We start from the raw sequence: 22,316 nt of genomic DNA, 5'->3' as shown, positions 1-22,316 counted from the left end.
CACTCCTGGGGCCAGGCCCAGAGCAGCGGCCAGGTCTTCAGGAGAGTGGGTCTGAGCTGGTCTTGCTCAGCATGGGAGACATGGCATTAATAAAAATGCTCCCTGAAATGCTTTTGGAACTAGAATAGAGGAAGGCCCCTGGGGGACCCCAGCTTCAGGAAGAAGTGAAAAGTGAGTGTTAGTCACTCAGTCGTGTGCGACTCTTTGCGACCCCATGGACTTAGACCACCACCAGCTCCGCTGTCCGTGGGATTCTCCAGGCAAGAATACTGGAATGGGTTGCCATTCCCTTCTCCAGGGGAGTTTCCTGACCCAGGGATCGAACCCAGGTCTCCTGCAGATTCTTCATCGTTTGAGCCACCAGAAAGAAAGTAAGATGCAAGAAAAGAACAGGTCAGAGAAGAATACCCTTGGCCTTTATGATAATTAAGTTACAAAAAGATACCCCCCACTTGCTTGAGGCACTTTATTTCTTATCTGTCAGGAAACTGTCATAACACATAAATCTTTGATGTCCTCAATGTGCCTTCAGGCAGTGCACAACTCCGGGTACCCAGCAGCCCTGAAGCTGGTGCCCCAAAGTGGCTCCTGGCTGGCTGGCTCTGACTGTCTGCTGCCCTGAGTTGTCCAGGAGGATGGAGAAGACAGAGTGGTCCCAACCTCGGGTCTGTAATGATCCCGGCGCAGGGCCCGAGGGATGGGGCAGAGCAGTGGCCAGTGGGAGGCAGCAGGCCCGCTTCAGGTCCGACTACGTGATGAACCCTGAGGGGTGGGGGCTGGGGTCCTCTGGCACTCACGTTGAGGGCACCCAGGATGTTGAGCGTGGGCCCAATGCCCAGGTAGTAGATGGAGCGCAAGAGGAGCGCCACGATGAGAGGGCGGACGCTGTAGCGCTTGGTGAACAGGGCCGCGATGGAGAAGCAGATGAGGATCCAGAAGAGCAGCGAGATGAGCGGGGAGCCCAGCACGCCTGGGGGCCCGGGAGCAGAGACAGGGCGGCTCACTCACACCCACCCGCCCCACAGACCCCAGGAAGCCTCCCCCTTCCCGGGAGCCTTCCCTGTAAGTTGGCCACCCGGCTGCAGGGCTCCGCCCATCACCCCTGCCTCTTGAGGAGGTGGTGCTACCGCCTCCAGCTGCTGCTACCAAACTGCTCTCTGCCTTACATGTGTGTGTGCACGCTGTCTCCAGAGCGCACGGGCCCTGTCTGCCCTGGTGATAAGGTGCAGAACCCAGAGGGCAGAGGCACTGCCCTGGTGATAAGGTGCAGAACCCAGAGCAGAGGGCACTGCTCCCCACGCTGCACCCAGTCCCCTCGGGGCCTAGCTGGCCCCAAGGCCCTGCTCACATCAGAGGAGGGGGCATGGAAGGCTCAGGGCCCTCTGCCTGCCCTGAGGTGTCCTCACCTGTGGACGTGCCCTCCACATAGGGGTAGAAAAAGGCAATGATGATGTTGATAAAAACTGCCAGGTTGAAGGAGATGCTGCCCCAAAGAGTCATGCGGCGGGAGAACCAGTAGATGAGCGGCATGCCTGGGAGAGGCGGGGGCAGGCAAGGGGGGTCCTTGGTTAATATCATCTGCCCACCCCATGCGGGGCCCACCAGCCTCAGGCCACAATTCAGGAGCAAAACATGATTGGGTCCCTCCTTGGAGTGGTGATGGGTCCCTCACCAGCAGGTGAAGGAGGCGTCAGGGGCGCGAGGGAGGCGTCAGGGGCGCGAGGGAGGCGTCAGGGGCGCGAGGGGGGCGTCAGGGGCGTCAGTGAGCAGCTCCAGCCAGTTCATCGTGCCCGCCTGCCCCCCCGCCCGCGGGTCCTCACTGCGGAGCTTGCGCTGCCACTCCATCTCGTTGTGCAGGAAGGAGGACTGGTCGAAGAAGTCGCTCACTTTGCTGCCCTGCTCATCCTGCTCGGTGGTGGTGAAGAGCCGGTGCTTGGTCTCCTCCGTCAGGAACTGGCAGATGCCGGGCACGGGGAACACGATCTGCTCCATGCTGCGGTCCTGCCGCACGATCTGGACAGACGTGGTGCCTGGTCACACCCGAGCCTCGGCCCCGCCCCCGCTGAGGCCCCGCCCCACTGACGGCCCCGCCCCATCACGCCCCCGTGCCCCACCTCTATCTGGGAGGTGTGGTTCTCATAGTAGGCCAGCGGGTCCTCCTCCTGCTCCTGCACCGGGGCTGAGGACTTGAGCATCTGCGACAGCTGCTTGTTGTTGAGGCTGAGCTGGGGTAGGGGTGCCCGGGTCAGGCCTGGCAGACCCCGCCTCCAGGACTGAGCCCTGCCCTGAGCTACACCTCAGTGAGTGACCCCCAGCTAGACCTGACCCAGCCCCAAAGGGGAGACAGTCCTGCGGGACAGTCAGGGCCCTTCACAACCCTGCCTAGGTGCATCCTGAGGTCCTCCTCCAGGCTTCCAGACCCGCCCCAGAACCAGGCCGCAGCCTTGTCCCCACTCCGCTGTTCCGGTTACATCGGGATCACCAGGGCTACTCCCACGGGTTCTCAGCCAGCATCTCCACCCCACCCCACCCCACCCCCGCCTCCATCCCAGATTCCAGCCGGGCTCTGAGGTCTCGCTCAGTCCTCAGCCCTGCCCCTAGGTCATAGCCCCGCTCTCAATTCCTAGCCTCACCCCCAGATACTATCCCATCCAATCTGCTGCCTAACCCCGCCCCAAATATAAGTCCCGCCCCAGCTCAGCATTAGCCACGCCCCCCGCCCACCCCTGTCCTCTGGGCCCCCACCATGGAAGAGATGCCCTCGGCCTCCTCTTGGATGCGCTTCACAGGCTTCAGGAGGTGCTGCAGCTGCTTGTTGTGCCTGGAGAGCTGGGAGGGCAGCAGAGTCATGGGGAGTGGTCGAGGGGGGGTCCACCTGCCAGGGGTCGTGGGGTGGGGCTGGTACCTGCAGCGCCAGGATGTAGATGTTGTGGCCCACTTCACGAGGGCTCACGTCTGAGTTCTCACGCTCCTCTTCCTGCAGGTAGGCCTTCTTGATGACATCCACCTGGCGGGGCAGAGCCTGCTGAGTGCCCTCTTCTTGGGGTGCAGAGAGGACTGGGCCCTGACTGCCAGCCCAGCACACCCACCTGGGCCACCGCCCCACCTGACTACCAGCCCAGCCTCACCAGCTCCTGGGGCCGTAGGCTGATGAGGATGCGCTCGGCGTTTTCACTGTCGTGCCGGCTCTCCATCAGAGCCAGGAGCAGCTTGGAGGCATTGTCCTGGGGTGGGAGACAGGCCACAGTCTGAGGGCCCCCAACCCCTTCACTGACTGTTCCGTAACAGCCTCTGCCCACAAGTCTCATGGCCTTCTTGTTCCCCACTGACCCCAGGGCTTGCTGAGAAGGGAGCTGTGTATCCAGGCCGCCTTCCCCCACTCTGTGGCAAGCACACCCACGCCCACACAGCAGGCATGGACACGAGGCCCTCGGATAAACCCAGAGCATGCCCGCTTCTAGAGCAAGTGTACACCCAGCACGCTTGCTCACACGTGCAGCCGTGTGCACAATAAACATGCACACATCACACACCTGCACGCCACCCATGCTCACACACGATACCCACACGGCACACAGACACAGCACGCTAACATCACACACACCAGCACGCACACCTACGCACGCTCACAGGGGCTGCCCCGGGCCGCACCTTGAGTTGCAGCACCAGGTCCATACGGTACTTGCATAGGGGGCTGATGTCATTGAGAATCAGCGCGGTGATGATGTCTATGCCATTGGACTCGTGCGTCACGATGCAGGTCTGGCGGGAGGCAGGGGTGGGGATGACACGGGGCCCTGGGCCTCTCAGAACCCGTGAGAGCTCCAAGGGCTTGGGTCTGCCCCCTGCCCAGCCTGCTCCGCCCGCGCCCGGGTCCGCGTAACCACACGCGGCTGCCACGGCTCACCTGGTTCTCGTGGCAGGGCCCCTGACAGTACTCGGTGAGGGTCTCCAGGGTCTGGATGACGAGGCCCACGTTGTCCTCGTTGATGTAGAGCCCCAGCAACCCCAGGCTGCCTGTGGTGCTGCCGCACATGATGTCCAGGAACTGCAGTGTCTCGCACACCAGGTTGTAGTTTGTCTTATTGTTCTGGCAGCGCAGGAAGTTCTGCAGAGGATGGGGAGGGATGCGCATGGCGCCGCTGCAGCACGGAGGGAGGGCCTGCCCGGGGACCCCAATCACGCGGGCGGGGCGGCGGGGCGGGGCCTCACCTGCAGGTCCCGGTTGTGGTTCTCACACAGCAGCTGCAGAAAGCGCAGTATGGGCTGCATGATAAGCACGGACGTGCCCATCTCATTGCTCTGTACGCGTTCACCCACCTCATGCCCCCGGTGCAGGCTGGGGCCCAACGCATAGCGGGATGAGGAGCTGGGCATCGAGAAGGAGGCCACGCGGCCTGCGGGGTGAGGCCTGGTGAGGCTGGGGCTTCTGGGAGTGCTCAGACCCTCACCCTCACCCTCCGTTCCCACACTCACAACTCAGCCCACCCACCTTGCCTCCCGCCCCAGTCCGCATCCCTGGGCCGTCAGTCACCCCTGAGCCTGACCTTTGGAGGTGGGGTCTGCCTGCTCACGGTCCTCACGCGGCTGGCTGCCCAGGTCGCTCATGTTGACGGCCACTGTGGACTTGGTCTCCTGCTGGGCCCGCTTCATGCGGTCGTGCAGCACCTTGAAGAAGCGCTCTGACTTCTTGTCGCTCGTCATCAGGTTGTAGAAGGATTTCTGGGGTGAACGCGGAGATGGAGGGGCAGGGCGCCTCAGCACTGGGCCTGGGTGCGGCCCCAGAAGGCTCCCTCCTGTGCTGCAGGGTCAAGGTGGGGGAGACAGACTTCCCGGCACCCTGTGCCTGAGGCCAGGGTGGGGACAGTTGAGACCAGCACAGGTCGAGGGGGAGGCCTGCACGAGCTTCCTGCCCACTGACACCCGCTCTGGCTCCCCATCAGTTCCCCACACAGCAGCCAGAGGGGTCATTCTGAAGTCCAAGTCACATCCCTTCTCTGCTCAAAACCCTGCAGCCACCCCATCTGCCCAGAGGCAAGCCCAGGCCCAAGGGGGCCAGGAGGCCACGTGATGACCTGCCACCCCCGACCCCAGCGCCTACCACCCCTCCCCCACCCCCTCTGGCCACAGGAGCCACTTCCCCTTCATAGCTTCCGCCGCCTGCTCTGCCCCCCGCCCCCTGCCCCATTTCTCCACCTACTCACTTCCAGGTCCTCATTCAAACGTTCCCCTCCGAGGGGCCTTCCCGATGACTCCTCCTAAGACTCCCCTGGCCCAGCACCCCCAAAGCCCCTTCCTGCATTATCGCCGTCCGCATGCTCTCGGTATTACATGGGGACTGCAGGTAGGGACTGCTGTCCCCACTAGGATACAAGAACTAAGGGAACATAGGTTCTGGCTCTTTTGTCCTAGAGCCTAGAACACTGCCAGGCACACAGAAGGCACTCACTCAACATAAACTTATCAGAATGAATGAACAAATAAATGAACAGAGGTAAGACCATCAGAGAGGGCTTTTGGAGAAAGCAGGTTTTTAGTTGGATACCAAAAGCTAAGGAGCATGTGGGAGGGCAGGGAAGGAGGCCTGCGCAGAGGCTGCGAGGCAAGAACGGTGGACATAATTGGGGCAGAGATGGTGGGCAACAGGCCCAGGCGGGGATGGAGCAGCACAGGGGTGTAGGATGGAAAAGGGCCACGTGACACAGAGCAGACACAGGAGGCAGAGCCGCCAAATAGTTGGACTGGCACTGCCCCCTGGGGCTGGATGCCCGCCCACAGGGCCTCAGCGACTGGCACACCTGAATCTCGGTGTTGCCGCCATCCAGCAGGCGGATGGCCAGGCCGATGCTCTCCTGGAAGATCTTCTCGTTCTTGGTGCTGGTGATGAGGTCACACACCAGCTTGGTGGCCCCCTCCTTGTCCAGCCGGCACTGGGTGGCTGCAATCGCCGACCAGTCTTGGTCCAGGCCTGGAGGCAGGAAACTCACTTAGGGAGGAGCGTGGAGGGAGGGGAAGGAAAGGCCTGGGGTGAACTGGCTCCCCAGAGGCCTAGCAGGGGGGACACAGGACTGACCGGTGCCCATGGGGTCCGGGAGGTCCCCCCTCGAACTGGACTTCCGGTTCTGGAGGTAGTTTTGTAGCAGCATCTTGCGCAGCTGGTTGCCCTGCAGGGAAGGGAGCAAGGCCCATGGCAGCCCGTCTCCCCCTTTACCATCCAGCCAGGCGGTCCTGGCCCTGAGCCTCCCGTGGCCAGGCCCGCCTGGCACCCAGCCCTCCAGGCACTCACCCGGTCCCCGTACTTGGTCTTCTTCAGCAGCATCTGCTGCAGCGTCCTTAGCACCTTGACGCACAGCTTCTCCTCCGACTCCATAAGGTCCTTTGTGTGCTGGATCAGCCTGGCCGCAGCGGAGGGGGCCGTGCTCGGGGCAGCCCCTTACCACCTGCACGGCCACCGCCCCCAACCCCCCAGGCCTTCCCCACCCTGGGCCATTGTGCCCCTGCACCCCCGGGCCCTGGATCAGCACTCACTTGGACAGGAAGCCCCCGCTCTCGCAGCGCTGGTAGGCCTCACTGCCCTCTAGGAAGAGCAGCTCGGGCCAGTGCAGGACGTCCACCAGCACGGACAGCTCGGCCTGCACCAGGGGCCTCAGCCGCTCCTCCAGGGCAGTGATGATGTCCTGCGGTGGGCAAGGCGGGGTCACCGCTGGGCGAGCTGCAGGCCACCCAGGCCCAAGAGATGACCAGGACGTGACCACCACTCCCCAGCACCAAAGGGCCCCACAGACTGACCGCCCTCATCTGAGGGCTCTGGGCCCGCAGAGCCGCCAGGCACAGAGCGGGACACCTGGCTGCTCGGAGCCCCCAGCACACCCTGGCCTTTCCCCCAGCCCCTTCTCTAGCTCCGTGCGGGCCTGGGCAAGCCCCTCGCCCTCTCTGGGCCTCAGTCTTCTGCCACAGGAGGACAGTGACCCACCACGCCCCATCTGGAAGCCAGTGAGACAATGTAAGGGTGAGAGAGAAACACGAAGGTGCTATCTCGAGCAAGAGGCGTCCCAGTCCCCTTGGTGAGAGCCAGCCCTGGAAGAGCCCCTGCCCCTGGCGGCCCCCAGGATGGGACAAGCTAGCCAGCTCCCTCTGGGCGGGAATGGACAGTCCAGAAAGGACACCCCAAGCACAGGCCTGTCCAGAAGCAGCCCTGCCACAGCGCCCCGCCCACCTGCAGCTTCTCGATGATGTTCTTGTAGTCCCACTGGTTGGCTGTGGGCGTGACACGGGGGAAGGCCCGCGTGGCTGTCTTGTAATTGGAGGCATTCCGCTGGGCGGCAGCCACACAGCTGGCGCCACTGCTGAGCAGTGAGCTGATGTGGGCATCCAAGTCCATGGGCAGCGAGATGGCCCGGCCCTTGGCTGAGGGGAGAGGGGTCGGGGTGCTGGAGGGCTGGTCGGGGCTCAGCCAGAAGGGCCAGGCTCAGGGGGGCAGGGCTGAGGGTGCTGGGGCCCCCACACTGGTCCCAACTTGGACTGAGGTGCCCTCTTCCCTTTTGGGGATAAAAAGAGGGAGTTCTTGCCTCTGTTTCCACCCTGGCTCCACGCGGACCCCGCCCCTCCACTCTACCCACCTCCCTAACAACCTACAGCCTCTTCCTGCCTGAGACCATATGTAAGCCCAAAAAGCTGTGCTTGAGGATATCCCCCAGCACTCTCCTCTGGGGAACTGACTCAGAGCAGAAAACAGCTTCTCTGGATTGCCAGATGCCAGTTAGACACCAGGGAGGACTTACTGAGCACCACCTAGGAGCAGCTGATGGACGAACGTGGGGATAAGGTATTTACTGGGAGGGCAGGCATCCCCGGGGCAGAGGCAGGGGAGGGGAGGGGTGGTGGGGGCTGCCCAGTGCCCCGGGACACTCACCCACCATGGCGAGGGTCCGGATGCAGGCCTCCACGGAGCCCTTGTGCTGCTGCTGCAGCCACGGACACTCAAGCAGCCGCATGGTGGACTGCAGCAGCTGTACCACGATTGTCTGGTGCGTCTGCAAGAGGCAACGTGCCTGCTGCTGCAGCCTGGCCCGCCCTCCTCCCTGGGCAGCCCCGCACCCCGGGCCCAGGCTCACCGAGTCTGGGTGTAGGGAGAGGGACAGGACCACCAATAGCTACCATGGGCCTTTGTGCCAGTTGGAAAAAAGCACCCCCTTTCCTCTCAGCAGCACACAACCTGCCCAACTGTACATGGCACCCCTGTGAGAACTCCCCATGGTCCAGGCCTGGGGCTTATAACTATTGCTGACCCTTTTCTTCCTTTAAAAGAGTTTCCAATAAATTAAATGCTGTGGAAAGGGGAACTATTTACATGGTTCTAAACAAAAAAGTTATGAAAAGGAACACTTCAGGAATTCCCTGGACGTCCAGTGGTTAGGACTCCTTGCTTTCACTGCTCAAGACCAGGGTTTGATCCCTGATTGGGGAACTAAGATCCCTCAAGTCACATGGCACAGCCAAAATAAATAATAAAATAAAAATTAAAAAGGAATACTTCAGGGAGTCTTGCCCCCACCCGTGAACCTCTCACCCTACTCTCTCATTCTCTGCCCTGTAGCTGCTAAGAGACAGGGAAAATTGATACATATCACTAAGTCCCAGAGGGGTCCGAGGGACCAAACCCATGTGTCAAACAAGCCCGTGCTGGCTGGGAGGGAGAGTGGGACCCAGCGCTTTCTTGCTACTCTAAGACACACTATCCCTGCTCCACTCTCAGCCCCTCTACCTACAGGCAGCACTCTGATTGGTTTCCTACATGTCCTTCCAATGTTTATGAATTAGGTAGCAGGCTCCTTCCTCAAGGGGCTCTGGGGCTGTGACCCGGCTTGAGTCTGAGGACTGACTGGGGGCCTGTGACTCTCAGACATCCAAGTCCAACACCTGTTCACAGCCTAGAGCTCTTCTGCAGAGGAGCAAGGCCAACTTGGAAGATTCTTCGCATCCGACTCCCCTGCTTCAGCTCTGCCAGCCACTGTGGTAAGCATCACACCTTGTCTTTGGTGGGTAACGGCCACCCCCTTTGGTGTCCCTGGTCACCCCGAGACCCAGGCGAACCTAGGAATTCCTGATCTGTGGCAGTTCCCACTGTAATTCCCGACCCACAGAAACTGTGAGGTAATGCTTGTTTGTGGACTGGGGGCAATTTGTTACACAGCATTGACAACTAATGCACGGCAAGGCAACGTGAATATGCACACTCTGGCTCTCCCTGCCCTGAAGCGGCCCGCAGCAGGCGCCCACCTGCAGGGAGGTGCTGTTCTCAGAGAACGGGGAGCTGAAGAAAGCGCTGATGGTGTCCAGCACGACGGTCAGCACGTACTTCTCCAGGGCGGGGTCAGCCAGGCGCCTCTCCCGCTTGCTGCAAACCTGGAGTAGAAGAGACCAATGCCTGGGGACCTCTCCACTCACGCCCCATGACGGAGGCAGCCGGGTCCCCCTCCAGGGGCCAGCTCAGGTCCACGCTCCCACAGGCACACACCCGAGCCATGTCCAGGGTGAAGTTCTCAAAGAGGGTCCAGATGTGGTTGCTGGTGTAGATCTCCTTCATCTCCACCTCCGTGTCCACGTAGCAGTGGTTCACAAAATTCACGTAGGCCATTTTCACCTGGGCAGGCAGGGCTGGGAGGTCAGGGCGCCAGCGGCACCCGGCCCCGGCCCCGGCCCCGGCCCCAGCCAGGCTCTCCCTTTCGTGCTTCTGCCCAACCTCCTCCGGCTCCTCTGCCAGCCTCCCCGCCTCCCAGCCCCGTCCCGCCCCTCCCCGAGCGGGACCGAGGGGCTGCCCCAGCCTGGCCCCCCGACGCTTGCATCCCCACCTCGGTGATGCAGTCCTCGTGTGTCACCACAGACACCACATCCTCCAGGGGCAGCAGGGACGTGCACTTGATCTCGGTGTAGACGTTCTTGCCCTCGGCGCAGGCGGCCAGCAGGTCCACCAGGGAGATGTGGTACATGAGCGGGCTGTGGTCCTCCACGCCGTCGCGGGCAGCCTTCATCATGTCCAGCAGGTGGGCCAGCGAGGCCTTGTCGTTGTAGAACACGACCACGTCATCACCTGCGTTGGTCAGCTGTGGGCAAGAAGAGGGCATGTCGGGCCCCTCGGTCCAGCAGGCCCAGGGCCCCAGCCCTCACCTGCCGTCCCCAGGGAAAGACCGGGGCTCTGAGCCTGGCCTGCACCCAACACGCAGGAAAACTCTCCCCTGCCTGAGTGTCTGGGGTTTCCTGGCCCTCGGGGCCCTAGGCTGGTATCTCAGACCCTCTGCTATCAGCTGGGACATCGAACTCCAGACCCAGGAAGGACCTCCTTCCTCTAAGGAAAGAAATCCCACTTGGGCTTGTCTCAGAGGCGCCTCCGCCAGGAAGCCTGCTGTAAGCCCGACTCGTGCTGTCCTCCCCTGTGCTTCCACTGCTGTAATTTAAACCCTCCAGGAGCTGCGTCCCTGTCGTGTCAGCAATTCTGTTCGTCACAGTTAATATAACGAGAGCAGTCAGGAATGAACCCCGCACGGCACTCCCAGCTCACCAATTAAGTTCCTCATCTCCCTCTGGCATTTGCTCCTTTCTCTCCCTGCCCCGCCCCAGGCTGCAAGATGCTCCAGGGCAGACAGCATGTCTGTTCCAGATTTAGGCTCAGCCCCTCATTCTTCGTTTCTTTACTGAGCACCTACTATGCGCCAGACACCGGGTCCCTGGCAACATGCACGTGGTCGTGTTCTACGACGCCCTGGCAAAGGCTGTGACCCGGCCCCGCTGCGGCTCCTGCCCGCAGAGCTCATACTGGAGTGGTTTCGCCCAGGGGTACACGGCGCCTGGCACGCAGCAGGTGCTCCATGACTTATAAATCAACGAGGACAAGTGAAGGATGGGCGCCTGAGCTCTCTCAGGCCTCTGACCTGAATTCCACCAGGCACCTGAGCGCCCGCAGGCCCAGCTCTGTTAGGCCGTAGCCCGAATCCTGCTCCCCCAGCCTCAGCGTCTGTCCTGTCCCCGTGTGCCCCCGGCACCCCCCCTGCGACCCGCCCACCGCCGGAGCGCCGCCGCGCGCCCTCACCTCGGTCATGACCATGTCCTGGCACTTCTTGACGTACTTGCCCTCGGCCTTGATGACGGTGTGCAGGAAGTCCAGGTACTGCACGTGGCGCCCGTGCGTGGCCAGCAGGTGCACGAAGTGCTGCAGGACGGGCTCCCCAACCTCGGAGCAGAGCTGGTAGTTGTTCAGGAAGATGTGCTGCAGAGTCTCCGCCTCCAGCAGCTGCAGGCGGGCAGGCGGGGCGGCCGTCAGAGAGGGGCGTCTGGCGCTCGCCCCCTGCCCGCCGCCTGACCCCGTGCCCTCACCCCCGGCGTGAGGAAGAGGTGCAGGTGCTTGTGCAGCAGGGCCTGGTTGCCAGGGTTCCCCGCGCAGAACTTCTGCAGGAACTGGTGTGTGTAGCGCAGGATCTCCATCATCTTGGCGTCGCCCTGGATGTGGAGAGCAGGGGAGAGGGTGCCCAGGCCAGGCCCGGTGTGGGGGTGCGTCAAGGCTCAGCACTGGGACCACAAGGTAGCCAGGTTCAAGGTGGGTCAGGAGACGGAGATGTGGGAGGAACTGAGGGTCAGAGCCTGAGAGGAGGATGGAGTCGGGGAGCAAGGCTAAGGGGTCAGGTCAGGTGAACACTGAGGGGGTGTCAGAGCCTTAAACCTGGGGGCAGATCAAGATCACCATGAGTCATAGGAAGGGGTCTATGGTTGAGATGAAGCTATGTTTGGAATCAGAGGCCAGGGTGGGCTTGGGGACAACCAGGGTAAGGCTAGGGTGAAAACTCAAAGTCGGGGGTCAAGGAAAGGCTGGGGTCAACGTTGGTCAGGGTAATGAAGCTGAAGGTCAAAGGTTAAATGAAGCTGAGGGTGGGCTTCCCTGGGGACTCAGTGGTAAGGAGTCCACCTGCCCATGTAGGAGACACGGGCTGGATCCCTGATCAGGAAGATAACCACCTGCCAAGGAGCAATCCAGCCCGTGCTCCACAACTACTGAGCCTGTACCCTGCAGCCCGGGAGCCGCAGCCACTGACAGGCAGCGCTGCAGCTCCTGAAGTCAGAGCGCCCTGCAGCCCGCGCTCCTCAACTAGAGGAGCCGCCGCAAAGAGAAGGCCGAGCAGCACTACCAGAGGGCAGCCCCCACTCACGGCAACCAGAGAAAAGCCACGTAGCAGTGGAGACCCCAGCACAGCCAAATTAAAAAAAAAAAAAATTTTAATGAAGCTGGAGTATGAGGATTAGCACAAAGAGCGAAATAGAAGCTAGGGTCAAGGTCATGAACCAGGGTGAGGCGGGAGTCAATTCAAGGTCCAAGTGGATCAAGATGAAGGGTGGAAGGTCAAAGGTCAAGAATACTAAGATTGGATTCAAGGGTCTCGGTATGTGGGGCAGGCCGAAGTAAAAGGTCAGCTTGAGGCAGGTCAGGTCGGCATCAGGGGTCAGTGTGTGGTTTGGGTTGGGTCTGGGTTCAGGGTGCAGCTGCCCTGGGGAGTCAGAGGTCAAAGGTCGGGCTCACCTTGTCGTAGGGGATCTGCAGCAGGTCCAGCATGACCTTGTGGGCGTCCATGTTCTTGAGCAGCCGCTGCTGTTTCTTCCTCATCTGCTCCCCCACGCCACACATCTTGTTCAGCCGCTCCAGTATCTGTGGGGTGGGGAGAGGGTGAACCCGGAGCCCCTGCCCACTTCCCCAGGCTTCCCCAGGGCCAACCACAGCAGAGCCGCAGCTCCCACGGGGCCAGGAAGAGGGAAGGGGGCCGCAGCCACTGAACCCGATCGACACAAGGCCGCGAGCACGGAAAAGCCGATTCCACTCGCACAAGTCAACAGAACAACTTGACTGTGAAGTGGAATTTCACTGAACTCCTTCAGCTTTAAAATAATTCCATCTGGACCTTGGCAGGGCTGTGTTTAACACTCAGGGAATGCTGGAGGATTTCCTGCAAGCCAGCTGGAGTTGAGGCAGGAAAGGCAGCATGGAGCCTCCGGGGCAGGGGGCCCGCAGACCCACCCCCAGAACACAGCCACTCACGCCCTTGACGATCTGGTAGTTCTCGCTGCTCTTCTCTCCAGGTGGGTGCAGAAAGCCCTCCTCGTCTGTGGGCCGCTGGGGGAACGGGGGAGCGGGGTCAGCCAGGCCCGGCCTCCCAGGGCCCCGCCCTGGGCCCCACATCCCACGCACCTGCTTCTTGTCTTTAGTGGGGCCAGCCTCCCCCTCCTCGCCCTTGCTGGTGCCCTTCTTGTCCACCCACAGCTCTGACTTCTCCACCATGGTCCGCAGTCGGTCCAGCTCAGACTTGATCACCTTGTAGTTCTCCACGTCCTGGGCTGAGATCAGCAGCTGCACCTGAAGGTCAACGGCAAGCGTGCCTGGTGAGATGGGCACCCCCAAGTCCACGGCCTCGTAGAGACGCCCAGCACCTGCCCTGTCCAGGCCTCTCTGCTCTTGGCCTCTCCTCTCCACCCCTGCTCCTCTCCACCGAGCCAGATCCGACCTGGTGTTTATGGCTCTGCTCTAAGTTCACCGCCTCCAGGAAGCTTTCCCTGATTGGCCACAGACTTCCCTGCATCCCTAGTCATGAACTATCTCATCACCTGGCTTCAGTTACTCAGTGGCTCATGTCACATGCTGCTGTGGCCTGTCACCTGTTCACACAGAACAGAACAGGGCAGAGCAAAGCATACTGACATCACCGAGTGCTGAGACCTGAACCCTGACTCCGTCACCACCTCACTTGCTCTGGGTCCATGGGTAAGGGAGGAAAGCTCCCCCGGGCCTCAATTTCCCCCATCTGTAAAGCGGGAATGAGAGTCAAAATCTCACTGTCAGGCTGCTTGGAGAATTCCACGAACGCAGGCCCAGTGCTCAGCGCCTGCGGCCTAGCACACCTGTTAAACACCAGTGCCCTCTCACTGGGAGCTGTCAAGACTGCGTGACATCACAGAAACAAAGCCAATCCCCTTGGTAAGAGGTGACTTTGTGCCAGGCATGATGCGAAATAGCAAAGGTGCCCATGGTAGAGTTCGCAAACTAGAATGTGCTGTTTGCCTCATAAGACATGACATCAGGCCTGGAGTCAGGCTGAGAGGAGATCAAAGTTGTCAAGACTCAAGGTGGTGTTACCTGCAAGGAGCTCAGCAAGGCCAGACCCCAGGGATGTATCTCAAGCTGCCCCATCCTCGTCTCCCCCTCCCAGCGCTCAGTGTGTGGCCAGGGCCGGATGACCCTCTGGCCCCCAGGAAGACTTCTCAGGCCTTCCTCCCCAAGGGCTGGGTGCTCCATCGGGGGAAGGGGGAGCACCTCCCCAAGGGCTGGGTGCTCCATCGGGCGGGGAAGGGGGGGGTGCACCTCCCCGAGGGCTGGGTGCTCCATTGGGGGAGGGAGCACCTCCCCAAAGGCTGGGTGCTCCAACAGGGGAGGGGGGAGCACCTCCCCGAGGGCTGGGTGCTCCAACAGGGGAGGGGGGAGCACCTCCCCGAGGGCTGGGTGCTCCACCGGGGGGAGGGGGGTGCACCTCCCTGAGGGCTGGGTGCTCCATCAGGGGGAGGGGGGTGCACCTGCTTGAAGGTGTGCATGACCTCCTGGCGCTGGCTGAAGTGCTTGAAGAGCAGCTGCAGGGCCCCTGAGACCAGCGGGGCGTAGTCGTGCATGGTGAGGTGGATGAGCACGCGCAGCAGCATGCGGCCACCCTCATCGTCCACCTCCAGCATGCTGCTGGTCTTCCTGCGGGGAGGGGAGGGTGTGACGGTCAGGGGATATGCAGGCTCCCCGCCACCTGCCAGACAGCCAGGGCACCGTGTCCTCCTGCTGACTTTGCAAACAGCCACCACCATGGGCACCTCCAGGATCGCTGTGTCCCGAGGGCCACCCGATGCCCTGCGGGGATGCAGCTAAGCCCAGGACTCTCCCAGGAAACCCACAGACCCCCCCACAGGATTCACAGAAAGAGGCTCAGGCCACAAACAGAGGCGAGCGGAAAGCTGGTCTTTCTTTTCACCAACCTCCCACCAAAATGTAGTGTTTCCTTCGGTGAGAAAAATGAGCAGTACCTGTGACTCTGTCACCAATAAAAAAATCACAGATGCTTTCCTATCACTTCAGAGTTGTTACAGAAATTGCAAAATATTTACATTCATCACTACTTCAAAGGAATGGTACTAATTACACCTCAGGTGCAGACTGTTATTTCACGTGTTAATAAAGAAGCACATATATAACTGTCACTTCAAATTTGTTTTCTCCAATATTTTGATAACTGCATCCCAATGCCACTGATTTCCTTTGTAATAATAATCCTATGTGCGTTGCATTCTGAACTTTAAAATGCTACTCCACGAACTCCCTGGCTGCCCAGTGGTTAGGACTCTGTGCTTTCACTGCCGAGGGCCTGAGTTCAATCACTGGTGGCAGAACTAAGGTCTTATAAGCTGTGCAGTGCGCCAGAAATTTAAAAAAATAAAAACTCCATCCTGGGAAGGGAGCCAAAGGCTTCACCAGACGCCAAGGGTATGGCACAGAAATAGTTAAGAGCCCCCAGCTCCTGGAGTGACGCCCACCCCCTTGAAGAGCAGCCTGGCCTCCCTGCTGTGGACACAGGGAGGCACCTCCGGCTACCTGGCCCAGCTCCTGACAAATAAACAGGCACAACTGCCCTGAGTGCAGGCAGGGGATGGCCGGAATGACACTGGGGCCCAAGGAGCCCCGGTATCACTGGGTTTAGGCAAGCAAGGGAAAGTCAGAGCACAAAGCCGGGGGACCTCTACCCCAGGGCCTGGCAAGGGTCTGCAAGAAGATTAACCAAGGAGCGAAGGGTCTCCAGCCTGTATCCTCATCACCCACCCAACCCCACCCACACCACCCGCCTCACCCCCAGCCTCACCCCACTCCAAACATGGCTTCCGCCTGCTCCCCAATGCGGTCCAGGTTCATGTTGGCGGCTGCAGGGAGTAAGAGGGGGCAGATGGAGGAGGGAGGCTGTCCGCATGCAGGACAACGGGGAGCACGGGGAGAGGGAGCAGGGTGACGCCAAGACCTCCCGTGCCTCCACATTGGCTGGGCGGCCGCCCGCCGCTCTCCCTGCCTCTCCTGGGGGTGGAGGCGGAACCACCCAGGGCAGGGACCCGTGGGGCAGCCCACAGACCTGCAGGCGCGAGCAGGGATCCTGGCTGGGGGAGCAGGCCTGGCTCAGCCTCTCACTGACGATGGTCGTGGGCAAGCCCCTGCCTCCCGGGGGCCCCAGGCTCCCCATTTAGGAACTGGAGGGGATGACCCCTGCCCTGCTCCCTCTCTGGGACGGTAAGTGGGACAACAGGGAGGAAGGGCCCTTGCAGCCTGGGAAACGAGGGAAGGGTAGGGGCGCTGGCCAGAGGCAGCCCCAGACCGCAGCCCCTCGTGGTGCATCAAGTCACCCAGCCTCGGCCGGAAGCTGGGGTGAAGGGAGGGGCGGGGCTCACTGGTGGAGTCGAAGGCAGGGGCCGTGCCATCGGCCCCACTGTCCTGCATGGGAAACACCTCCACAAACTCCTTCTTGAAGACAGACAGCAGGTAGGAGATGCGGTAATCCAGGCGGACGTTGAGGATGAACTGGAGAAGGGGGGAGGATGGGGTGAGGACAGGTCTGAGACCAAGCTCGTGGCAGGAGTGAGGGGCCACCCCGGACGAGCCCTGGCGCTGGGAAGGCCCCGCACGGAAGCATGGGACTCCGTGGGCCATCACAACCAGGGCAGCGAGACCCCTCTCCCCTGGGAATGCAAGCTGGCGCAGGCGCATGGAGGACTGTCTGGAGGGTCCTCAGAAAGCTACAAACAGAGCTGCCATACGGTACAGCAATCGCACTCCTGGGGATGCACCCGGACACAACTGCAATTCAGAAAGATGCAGGCGCCTCTGTGTTCACAGCGGCACTATTCACAGCAGCCAAGACAAGGAGGCAACCTGAAGGCCGATCAACAGAGGGACGGATAAAGAAGATGTGGGTGTGTGTGTGGGTGTGTGTGTGATGGAGTACTGAAGCGAAATCGCTCAGTCGTGTCCGACTCTTTGCGACCCCATGGGCAGTAGCCTGCACCAGGCTCCTCCGTCCATGGGGTTTTCTAGGCAAGAGTACTGGAGGGGGTTGCCATCTCCTTCTCCAGGGAATCTCCCTGACCCAGGGATCGGACCCAGGTCTCCCACACTGATAGACAGACGCTTTACCGTCTGAGCCACCAGGGGACCGACTCAGCCATAAAAAAGAATGAAACGATGCCATCTGCAGCAACATGGATGGATGGAGATAGAGATCATCATAATAAATGAAGAAACTCAAGCAGACAAATACCATATAATACCACTTAACTGTGGAAATTAAAAAACACAAAGGAACCTACCTATGAGACAGAAACACTCTCACAGACAGAACAGACTTGTGGTTGCCAGGGGGAGGGGAAGTGGGGGAGGGAGCGAGTGGCAGTTTGGGGTTGCACATTATATTATATGTAACGTAATATTGTGTTATATAATACATATTAAATGTATATTATATATTACATTATATGTAATATAATTACATGTAACATATGATGAAATATAATAGATGTAGATAATATATTATATACGTATATAATATATGGCAAACTATTATGTGTAGAACGGACGAACAACAAGGTCCTACTATATTGCATAGGGAACTACATTTACTATCTTGTGATAAGCCATAGTAGAAAAATATATAAAAAGAATGTATATATGTACATATAACGGAATCATTTTGCTGCACAGCAGGAATTAATAACATTATAAATCAACTATACTTCACTAAAACATATAAAGACTCCTCCTCCCAGGGAGGTCCAGGGCACCTGTCCCCGGCTCCTGCCCCACTGGTGGGGGTGGTACCTCCTCTCAGAACAAGGCAGACACCCCCCATCCCGGCCCACTCAGGCACTCCTTCCCAGGCTGGACGTGGACAGGGACAGGAAGGACGCTCCCCAGATCCAGAGGACTGCGGTCCTCCCACCCCACTGTGTCAGACAGACCCTGGGCTTCCCAGGAGCCAAGGAATGTAGGGGAGCAGGGGAGGCCACTGCAGGGTGGGCTGACGACACAAGTTTCAGGCTCCTCTGCTGCCTCTGTCCTCCGTGTCGAGGGGCACAGAGCCTCAGGCCACGCCCAGGACTCAGATCTGATAGCCCCCAGCCCCCGAAACGAGTCAGAGGCCCCCTTTTCTGACTCTCCTAAGCAGACCCTGCCCAGACGGGGTCCCCAGGAAGGGCACATCACCCTTCCCACCCCCTGGTGGCAGCACAGCAAAAGCAAGGGTCCTTCTCCCTCCTCAGGACCCGTCAGCCCCTTCCCCAAGTGCTGCTGGGGGCCTCAGACCAAGAAGAAGGCTGACTGTGTCCACCCCACCAGGAAATGGTCTCTCAAACCTCTAGCTCTGCCTCAAAGTCTGTGTGACTGCAGGAAAGTTCTTTCCCCACTTCCCTTTCCCTGTCTGTATGAAGAGGGGACACAGCCAGACCTCGGTGCATACCAGGACCACCAGGAGGGCCTCTCACCACACAGACTGCGGGCCCGGCCTCCGGCATCTCTCATCCATAAATCTCGGGCAGGGCCCAAGAACCTGCACTTCTAAGTCCCCAGGTGAGGCTGATGCTGCCAGCCAGCAGACCACACTTTGAGAATCACTGGGCTAAACGGCTCCGTGTGGAGCCTCCCAGCACGAGATGCTGTGCTCTGAGGGGCTCACCTCACCAACCCACCCGGACCTGCTCCCCGCCCCCCAGCCTCTTCCCAACACGCCCCACCACACTCCTGGCCCTGCCACCTGCAGTATTTCCAGGATCTTCAGCTTGGTCTCCATCACCACAATGTCCTCATTCTCCTCGAACTTGCTCCTGTCCAACGGCTCAGGGGCCCCAGCACCAGCAGGCAAGCTGGGGCCACCAAAGACAGACTGCTTGCGGTTCAGCACCATGGTGGACATCATGTGCCCCACACCCTGGATGGACCGCCGCACATTCTTGCCTGTGGGGCGGGGAGCAGGAACGGGGTCACGGAGGGTGCATGACAGGGGCACTTGGTCTACCTCTGTCTCTGTCATCTGCAGGGCAAAGCCACCCTAAGGCAGGGGCAGGGGTAACCTAGGAAGACTTCCTGGAGGAGGTAAGCTATCCCAAATCTGCGAAAAGGAGGGAGGGCTGAGCAAAGGTGAATCGTGTGGGGAGATCAGTGAGAATCCTCCGGTGGAAAATCACAAGAGCTGTTACAGAGCACGAGGGATCAAGGGACAATGTGTGGACAGCGCTAAAGCCTGGGCTCAGTCTCCACGCACTTTTTGTTTAGATGAGTTTATGTCCCCCTGACAGCAAGGCTGTGTCTCCTCTCAGATGGCTGTTCCTGGATAACAGGGTGCGTCTCCCCATCTGACCCGGAGCTCCCCAGGCAGGGCCTTATTATCTCCCTCAAGACCAGAATGTTGGAAGGCAACTCGCCCAGACCCCACAGCGCTTGCTCAGAGGAGGGGTCTCTCTGGCCCAGCCAAGGCTGGAGGAGACAGGGAGCCAAGACGCCCCCTGGCAGCAGAGCCAGGAGGCAGGATGCCCAGGAAGGTGAATGGGAAAGGGCTTCCGTTGCTCAGGGGGGGCCGCTGAGCGCAGGGGAGCGAGGCCTCACCGCCTGGGTCTTCGTAGGCCTGCACGCAGTCGATGATGCCCAGCAGAGTGCGAGTGAGCCGCAGCAGCTCGCTGAAGCTGTAGAAGCCGAAATAGATGAGGTTGTGCGCCAGGCTGACCACCTGCGGAGAGGGGGCGGGACCGAGGCCCGCGTGAGCCCAAGGCCTGCGTGAGCCCAAAGCAGTGATTGGTGGGACCTCGCAAGGGGCGTGGCCTCCTGGGGGCGGGGCCTGCTCGGGCAAGCAGGGCTCAGCCGGTATAACCGAGGGTCCTGTCAGGGCTGGGATGACACGGAGCTAAGGGTTCCAGATCAGCGCCGCCTGACCCCAAAGAGTTACCAAGGAAGACCTGCCTGCAGAGGAGGTTACTGTGGGGAGGACCGGGCAGAAATGCAGGAAGCAGGGGCTAGGGGCTCCTGCCTGCGACCCAGCCCTGCGCTGATGACAGAAGCCTCCCTCCCGGGGAGTCCCAGCGGTCTACACGGTCTCCCCGCCCTGACAAGAACCCTGAGAGAAGTTATGTTAAGGATCGCACCGCCCACCCCAGGGGGGACCACGCCAGCATCCCGCGAGCCCCAGCCCACCTCAAAGGTGAGCTTGTTCTTCTCCTCGTTGGCGAAGGGCACGGCCTCGCTGACCACGTTGTTGAGGTAGTCCTCCACGAACTCCATGGTGCTGGCAAACTTGTTCTTCTTGTCGTCTCGGGAGGCGTTGAGGTTGGAATCGTAGCTGGAGGAGGTGGAGGTGGCCAGGCATGAGGGTCCCTGGGGTCTGCCCACTCCAGCCGGGCCCTGCCCGCCCTCCTCCACCCAGCTCACTCCTTGATGGTGATGGCCGTGGGGATCTCAGTCCAGAGGCGGGCGAACTTGACAGGCGTGACCAGCTCCTGGGGGTCGCGGTCCACGTGCACGTGGAGCATCAGGTGGCAGAAGGAGGCACGCAGGTCAAAGGGCAGCATCTCGTCCGCCATGCACAGGAAGATGAGGTCGACGCCCAGCTGCTGGGAGATCTCGTCGATGGCCAGGTACTGCCGGTCCAGGCACATGCGGGCGAAGAGCTTCAGCTGGTACCTACAGGGCAAGGAGGACGGTGAGGACGTGGCAAGTGGGCTCTCAAGGGCTTCTAGCACACGCCTGGGCACTAATGGTAAAGAACCCATTTGCCAATGCAAGAGTTATAAAGGGACGAGGGTTCAATCCCTGGGTAGGGAAGACCCCCTGGAGAAGGACATGGCAACCCACTCCAGTACTCCTGCCTGGAGAATCCGATGGACAGAGGGGCCTGGTGGGCTATAGGGTCACAGAGTCAGACACGTCTGAAAGTGACTTAGCACACATGCACACCTGTCCCCCTAACTTTACAATGTGGGTAATGACGGGCCCTGCCTCTCAGGGTTGTTGTGAGGCTGAACTGAGTGATCGGGTGAAGTGTTCTGACCAGTGCTGGGGACACAGTGAGCATCTGATGAGTGTTACCTAGTGTTCTTATTTTTAAAATGTGGATGTTGGGAAAGGGCTGTGGGTCTCTTTCAGGCCACTGTGCTGAGCCTGTCCTCAGGCCAACAAGGGCTCCTCGGGCCGCTCAGTCACGCTGATTTGGCCTCACGGGTGGAGGAGAAGGCAGGAGCACCCGCAGAAGCCACTGGGGCTCGTCCAGGGCAGGGCCCGACCGAGCCGGCTGGGGGGACCCCGGGCACCTGTAATAGCTGAGCACGTTCTCATCGTGGGCGTTGCCGGCCCGCGCCTCCTGAGCCAGCTGCCGGACGCTCTTCTCATGGTGCTCGTTGTTCTTGTCAGTCCACGTGAGCCACACTTCCTCTTCTGAGTACTCGATGCTCAGGTACTCGTGGGACTGCGCCATCTCCTTCACGGGCCGAAGCCTGTGGACGCGCGGCACCATCAATCGGAGCGGGGCCCGGAGCCCTCCCGCTCAAGCACCGCAGCCACACCGGCCTCCCCTCCCGGAGCTGGGCTGAGGGCCGGCCAGCTCCCAGGCGGCCTCCCCTGCGGGAACGACCTCCAGCTCAGGACCCCAGACAGACCACGAGCTTCGGGAAGGCCGGGGCCTTGGCTCCCTCTCCTCTGTGGCCCCGCCCTCCCCCACACCGTGCCAGGCACTGAGCTGGGCACACAGCAGGCTCTGGGTTGTCTGCAGAGAGCAGGGCGCCTGTTCCAGCCTGAAGCCGACCAGCGCCCCAGCTCTAAGGCGGCCGGGGAGCCGGGCAGGGGGAGCCCTGGGAAGACTGAATCGCGGGCAGGAGACGGTGCAGCCAGCTCACTCGGTCTGGATGAGAATGTCGCTGTTCTTGGGGTCCAGCACACACTTGCAGATGAGCTCCTGGGTGACGGGGATGGCGATGTGATTGGACACACACAGGTCAGACAGGTAGTCCAGGAACCTGGGGTGACAGCAGGGAGGGGCTCAGAGGCGGGCCCCTGGAGGGGCAAAGCCCTGCCCCCTCCGCCTCCCCAGCTGGCAGCACCAGCTCCCCGGTGCCTGCAGTTTACTGCTCCTCCTCCCTTCCCAGAGCTCAGAGCTGGGGCTGTGGACTCCCCCGGCAGAGGGACAGCCCGCGGGCATCACCCTGGGGCTAACTGCTGAGGGGCAGAGAAAAGG

General features: G+C 60.7%; 1 protein-coding gene across 1 annotated transcript in view; it reads right to left on the bottom strand.

The window, feature by feature from the left end:
- ITPR3 (inositol 1,4,5-trisphosphate receptor type 3) overlaps positions 1-22,316 on the bottom strand; it is a 67,256-nt gene that overhangs the window by 6,204 nt on the left and 38,736 nt on the right. The window contains exons 17-50 of the mRNA XM_069564127.1: positions 21,979-22,098; positions 21,397-21,579; positions 20,519-20,770; positions 20,285-20,429; positions 19,703-19,823; positions 18,855-19,054; positions 16,501-16,630; positions 15,927-15,984; positions 14,605-14,770; positions 13,229-13,393; positions 13,079-13,153; positions 12,566-12,691; positions 11,371-11,493; positions 11,087-11,287; positions 9,852-10,103; positions 9,518-9,643; positions 9,280-9,405; positions 7,913-8,033; positions 7,217-7,407; positions 6,529-6,677; positions 6,287-6,395; positions 6,074-6,164; positions 5,799-5,968; positions 4,548-4,722; positions 4,213-4,397; positions 3,908-4,108; positions 3,652-3,762; positions 3,129-3,224; positions 2,906-3,007; positions 2,746-2,829; positions 2,115-2,225; positions 1,821-2,013; positions 1,407-1,532; positions 798-970 (exon numbers count right to left, since the gene is read on the bottom strand). Coding sequence (XP_069420228.1) covers positions 798-970; positions 1,407-1,532; positions 1,821-2,013; positions 2,115-2,225; positions 2,746-2,829; positions 2,906-3,007; positions 3,129-3,224; positions 3,652-3,762; positions 3,908-4,108; positions 4,213-4,397; positions 4,548-4,722; positions 5,799-5,968; positions 6,074-6,164; positions 6,287-6,395; positions 6,529-6,677; positions 7,217-7,407; positions 7,913-8,033; positions 9,280-9,405; positions 9,518-9,643; positions 9,852-10,103; positions 11,087-11,287; positions 11,371-11,493; positions 12,566-12,691; positions 13,079-13,153; positions 13,229-13,393; positions 14,605-14,770; positions 15,927-15,984; positions 16,501-16,630; positions 18,855-19,054; positions 19,703-19,823; positions 20,285-20,429; positions 20,519-20,770; positions 21,397-21,579; positions 21,979-22,098 — 4,957 coding nt within the window. The remainder of the gene's footprint in view (positions 1-797; positions 971-1,406; positions 1,533-1,820; positions 2,014-2,114; positions 2,226-2,745; positions 2,830-2,905; positions 3,008-3,128; positions 3,225-3,651; positions 3,763-3,907; positions 4,109-4,212; positions 4,398-4,547; positions 4,723-5,798; positions 5,969-6,073; positions 6,165-6,286; positions 6,396-6,528; positions 6,678-7,216; positions 7,408-7,912; positions 8,034-9,279; positions 9,406-9,517; positions 9,644-9,851; positions 10,104-11,086; positions 11,288-11,370; positions 11,494-12,565; positions 12,692-13,078; positions 13,154-13,228; positions 13,394-14,604; positions 14,771-15,926; positions 15,985-16,500; positions 16,631-18,854; positions 19,055-19,702; positions 19,824-20,284; positions 20,430-20,518; positions 20,771-21,396; positions 21,580-21,978; positions 22,099-22,316) is intronic.

This window comes from Ovis canadensis, chromosome 20, assembly GCF_042477335.2.
Source record: "Ovis canadensis isolate MfBH-ARS-UI-01 breed Bighorn chromosome 20, ARS-UI_OviCan_v2, whole genome shotgun sequence".
In the NCBI taxonomy this organism is placed as follows: domain Eukaryota; kingdom Metazoa; phylum Chordata; class Mammalia; order Artiodactyla; family Bovidae; genus Ovis; species Ovis canadensis.
This window is presented reverse-complemented; position numbering and strand designations above follow the sequence as displayed.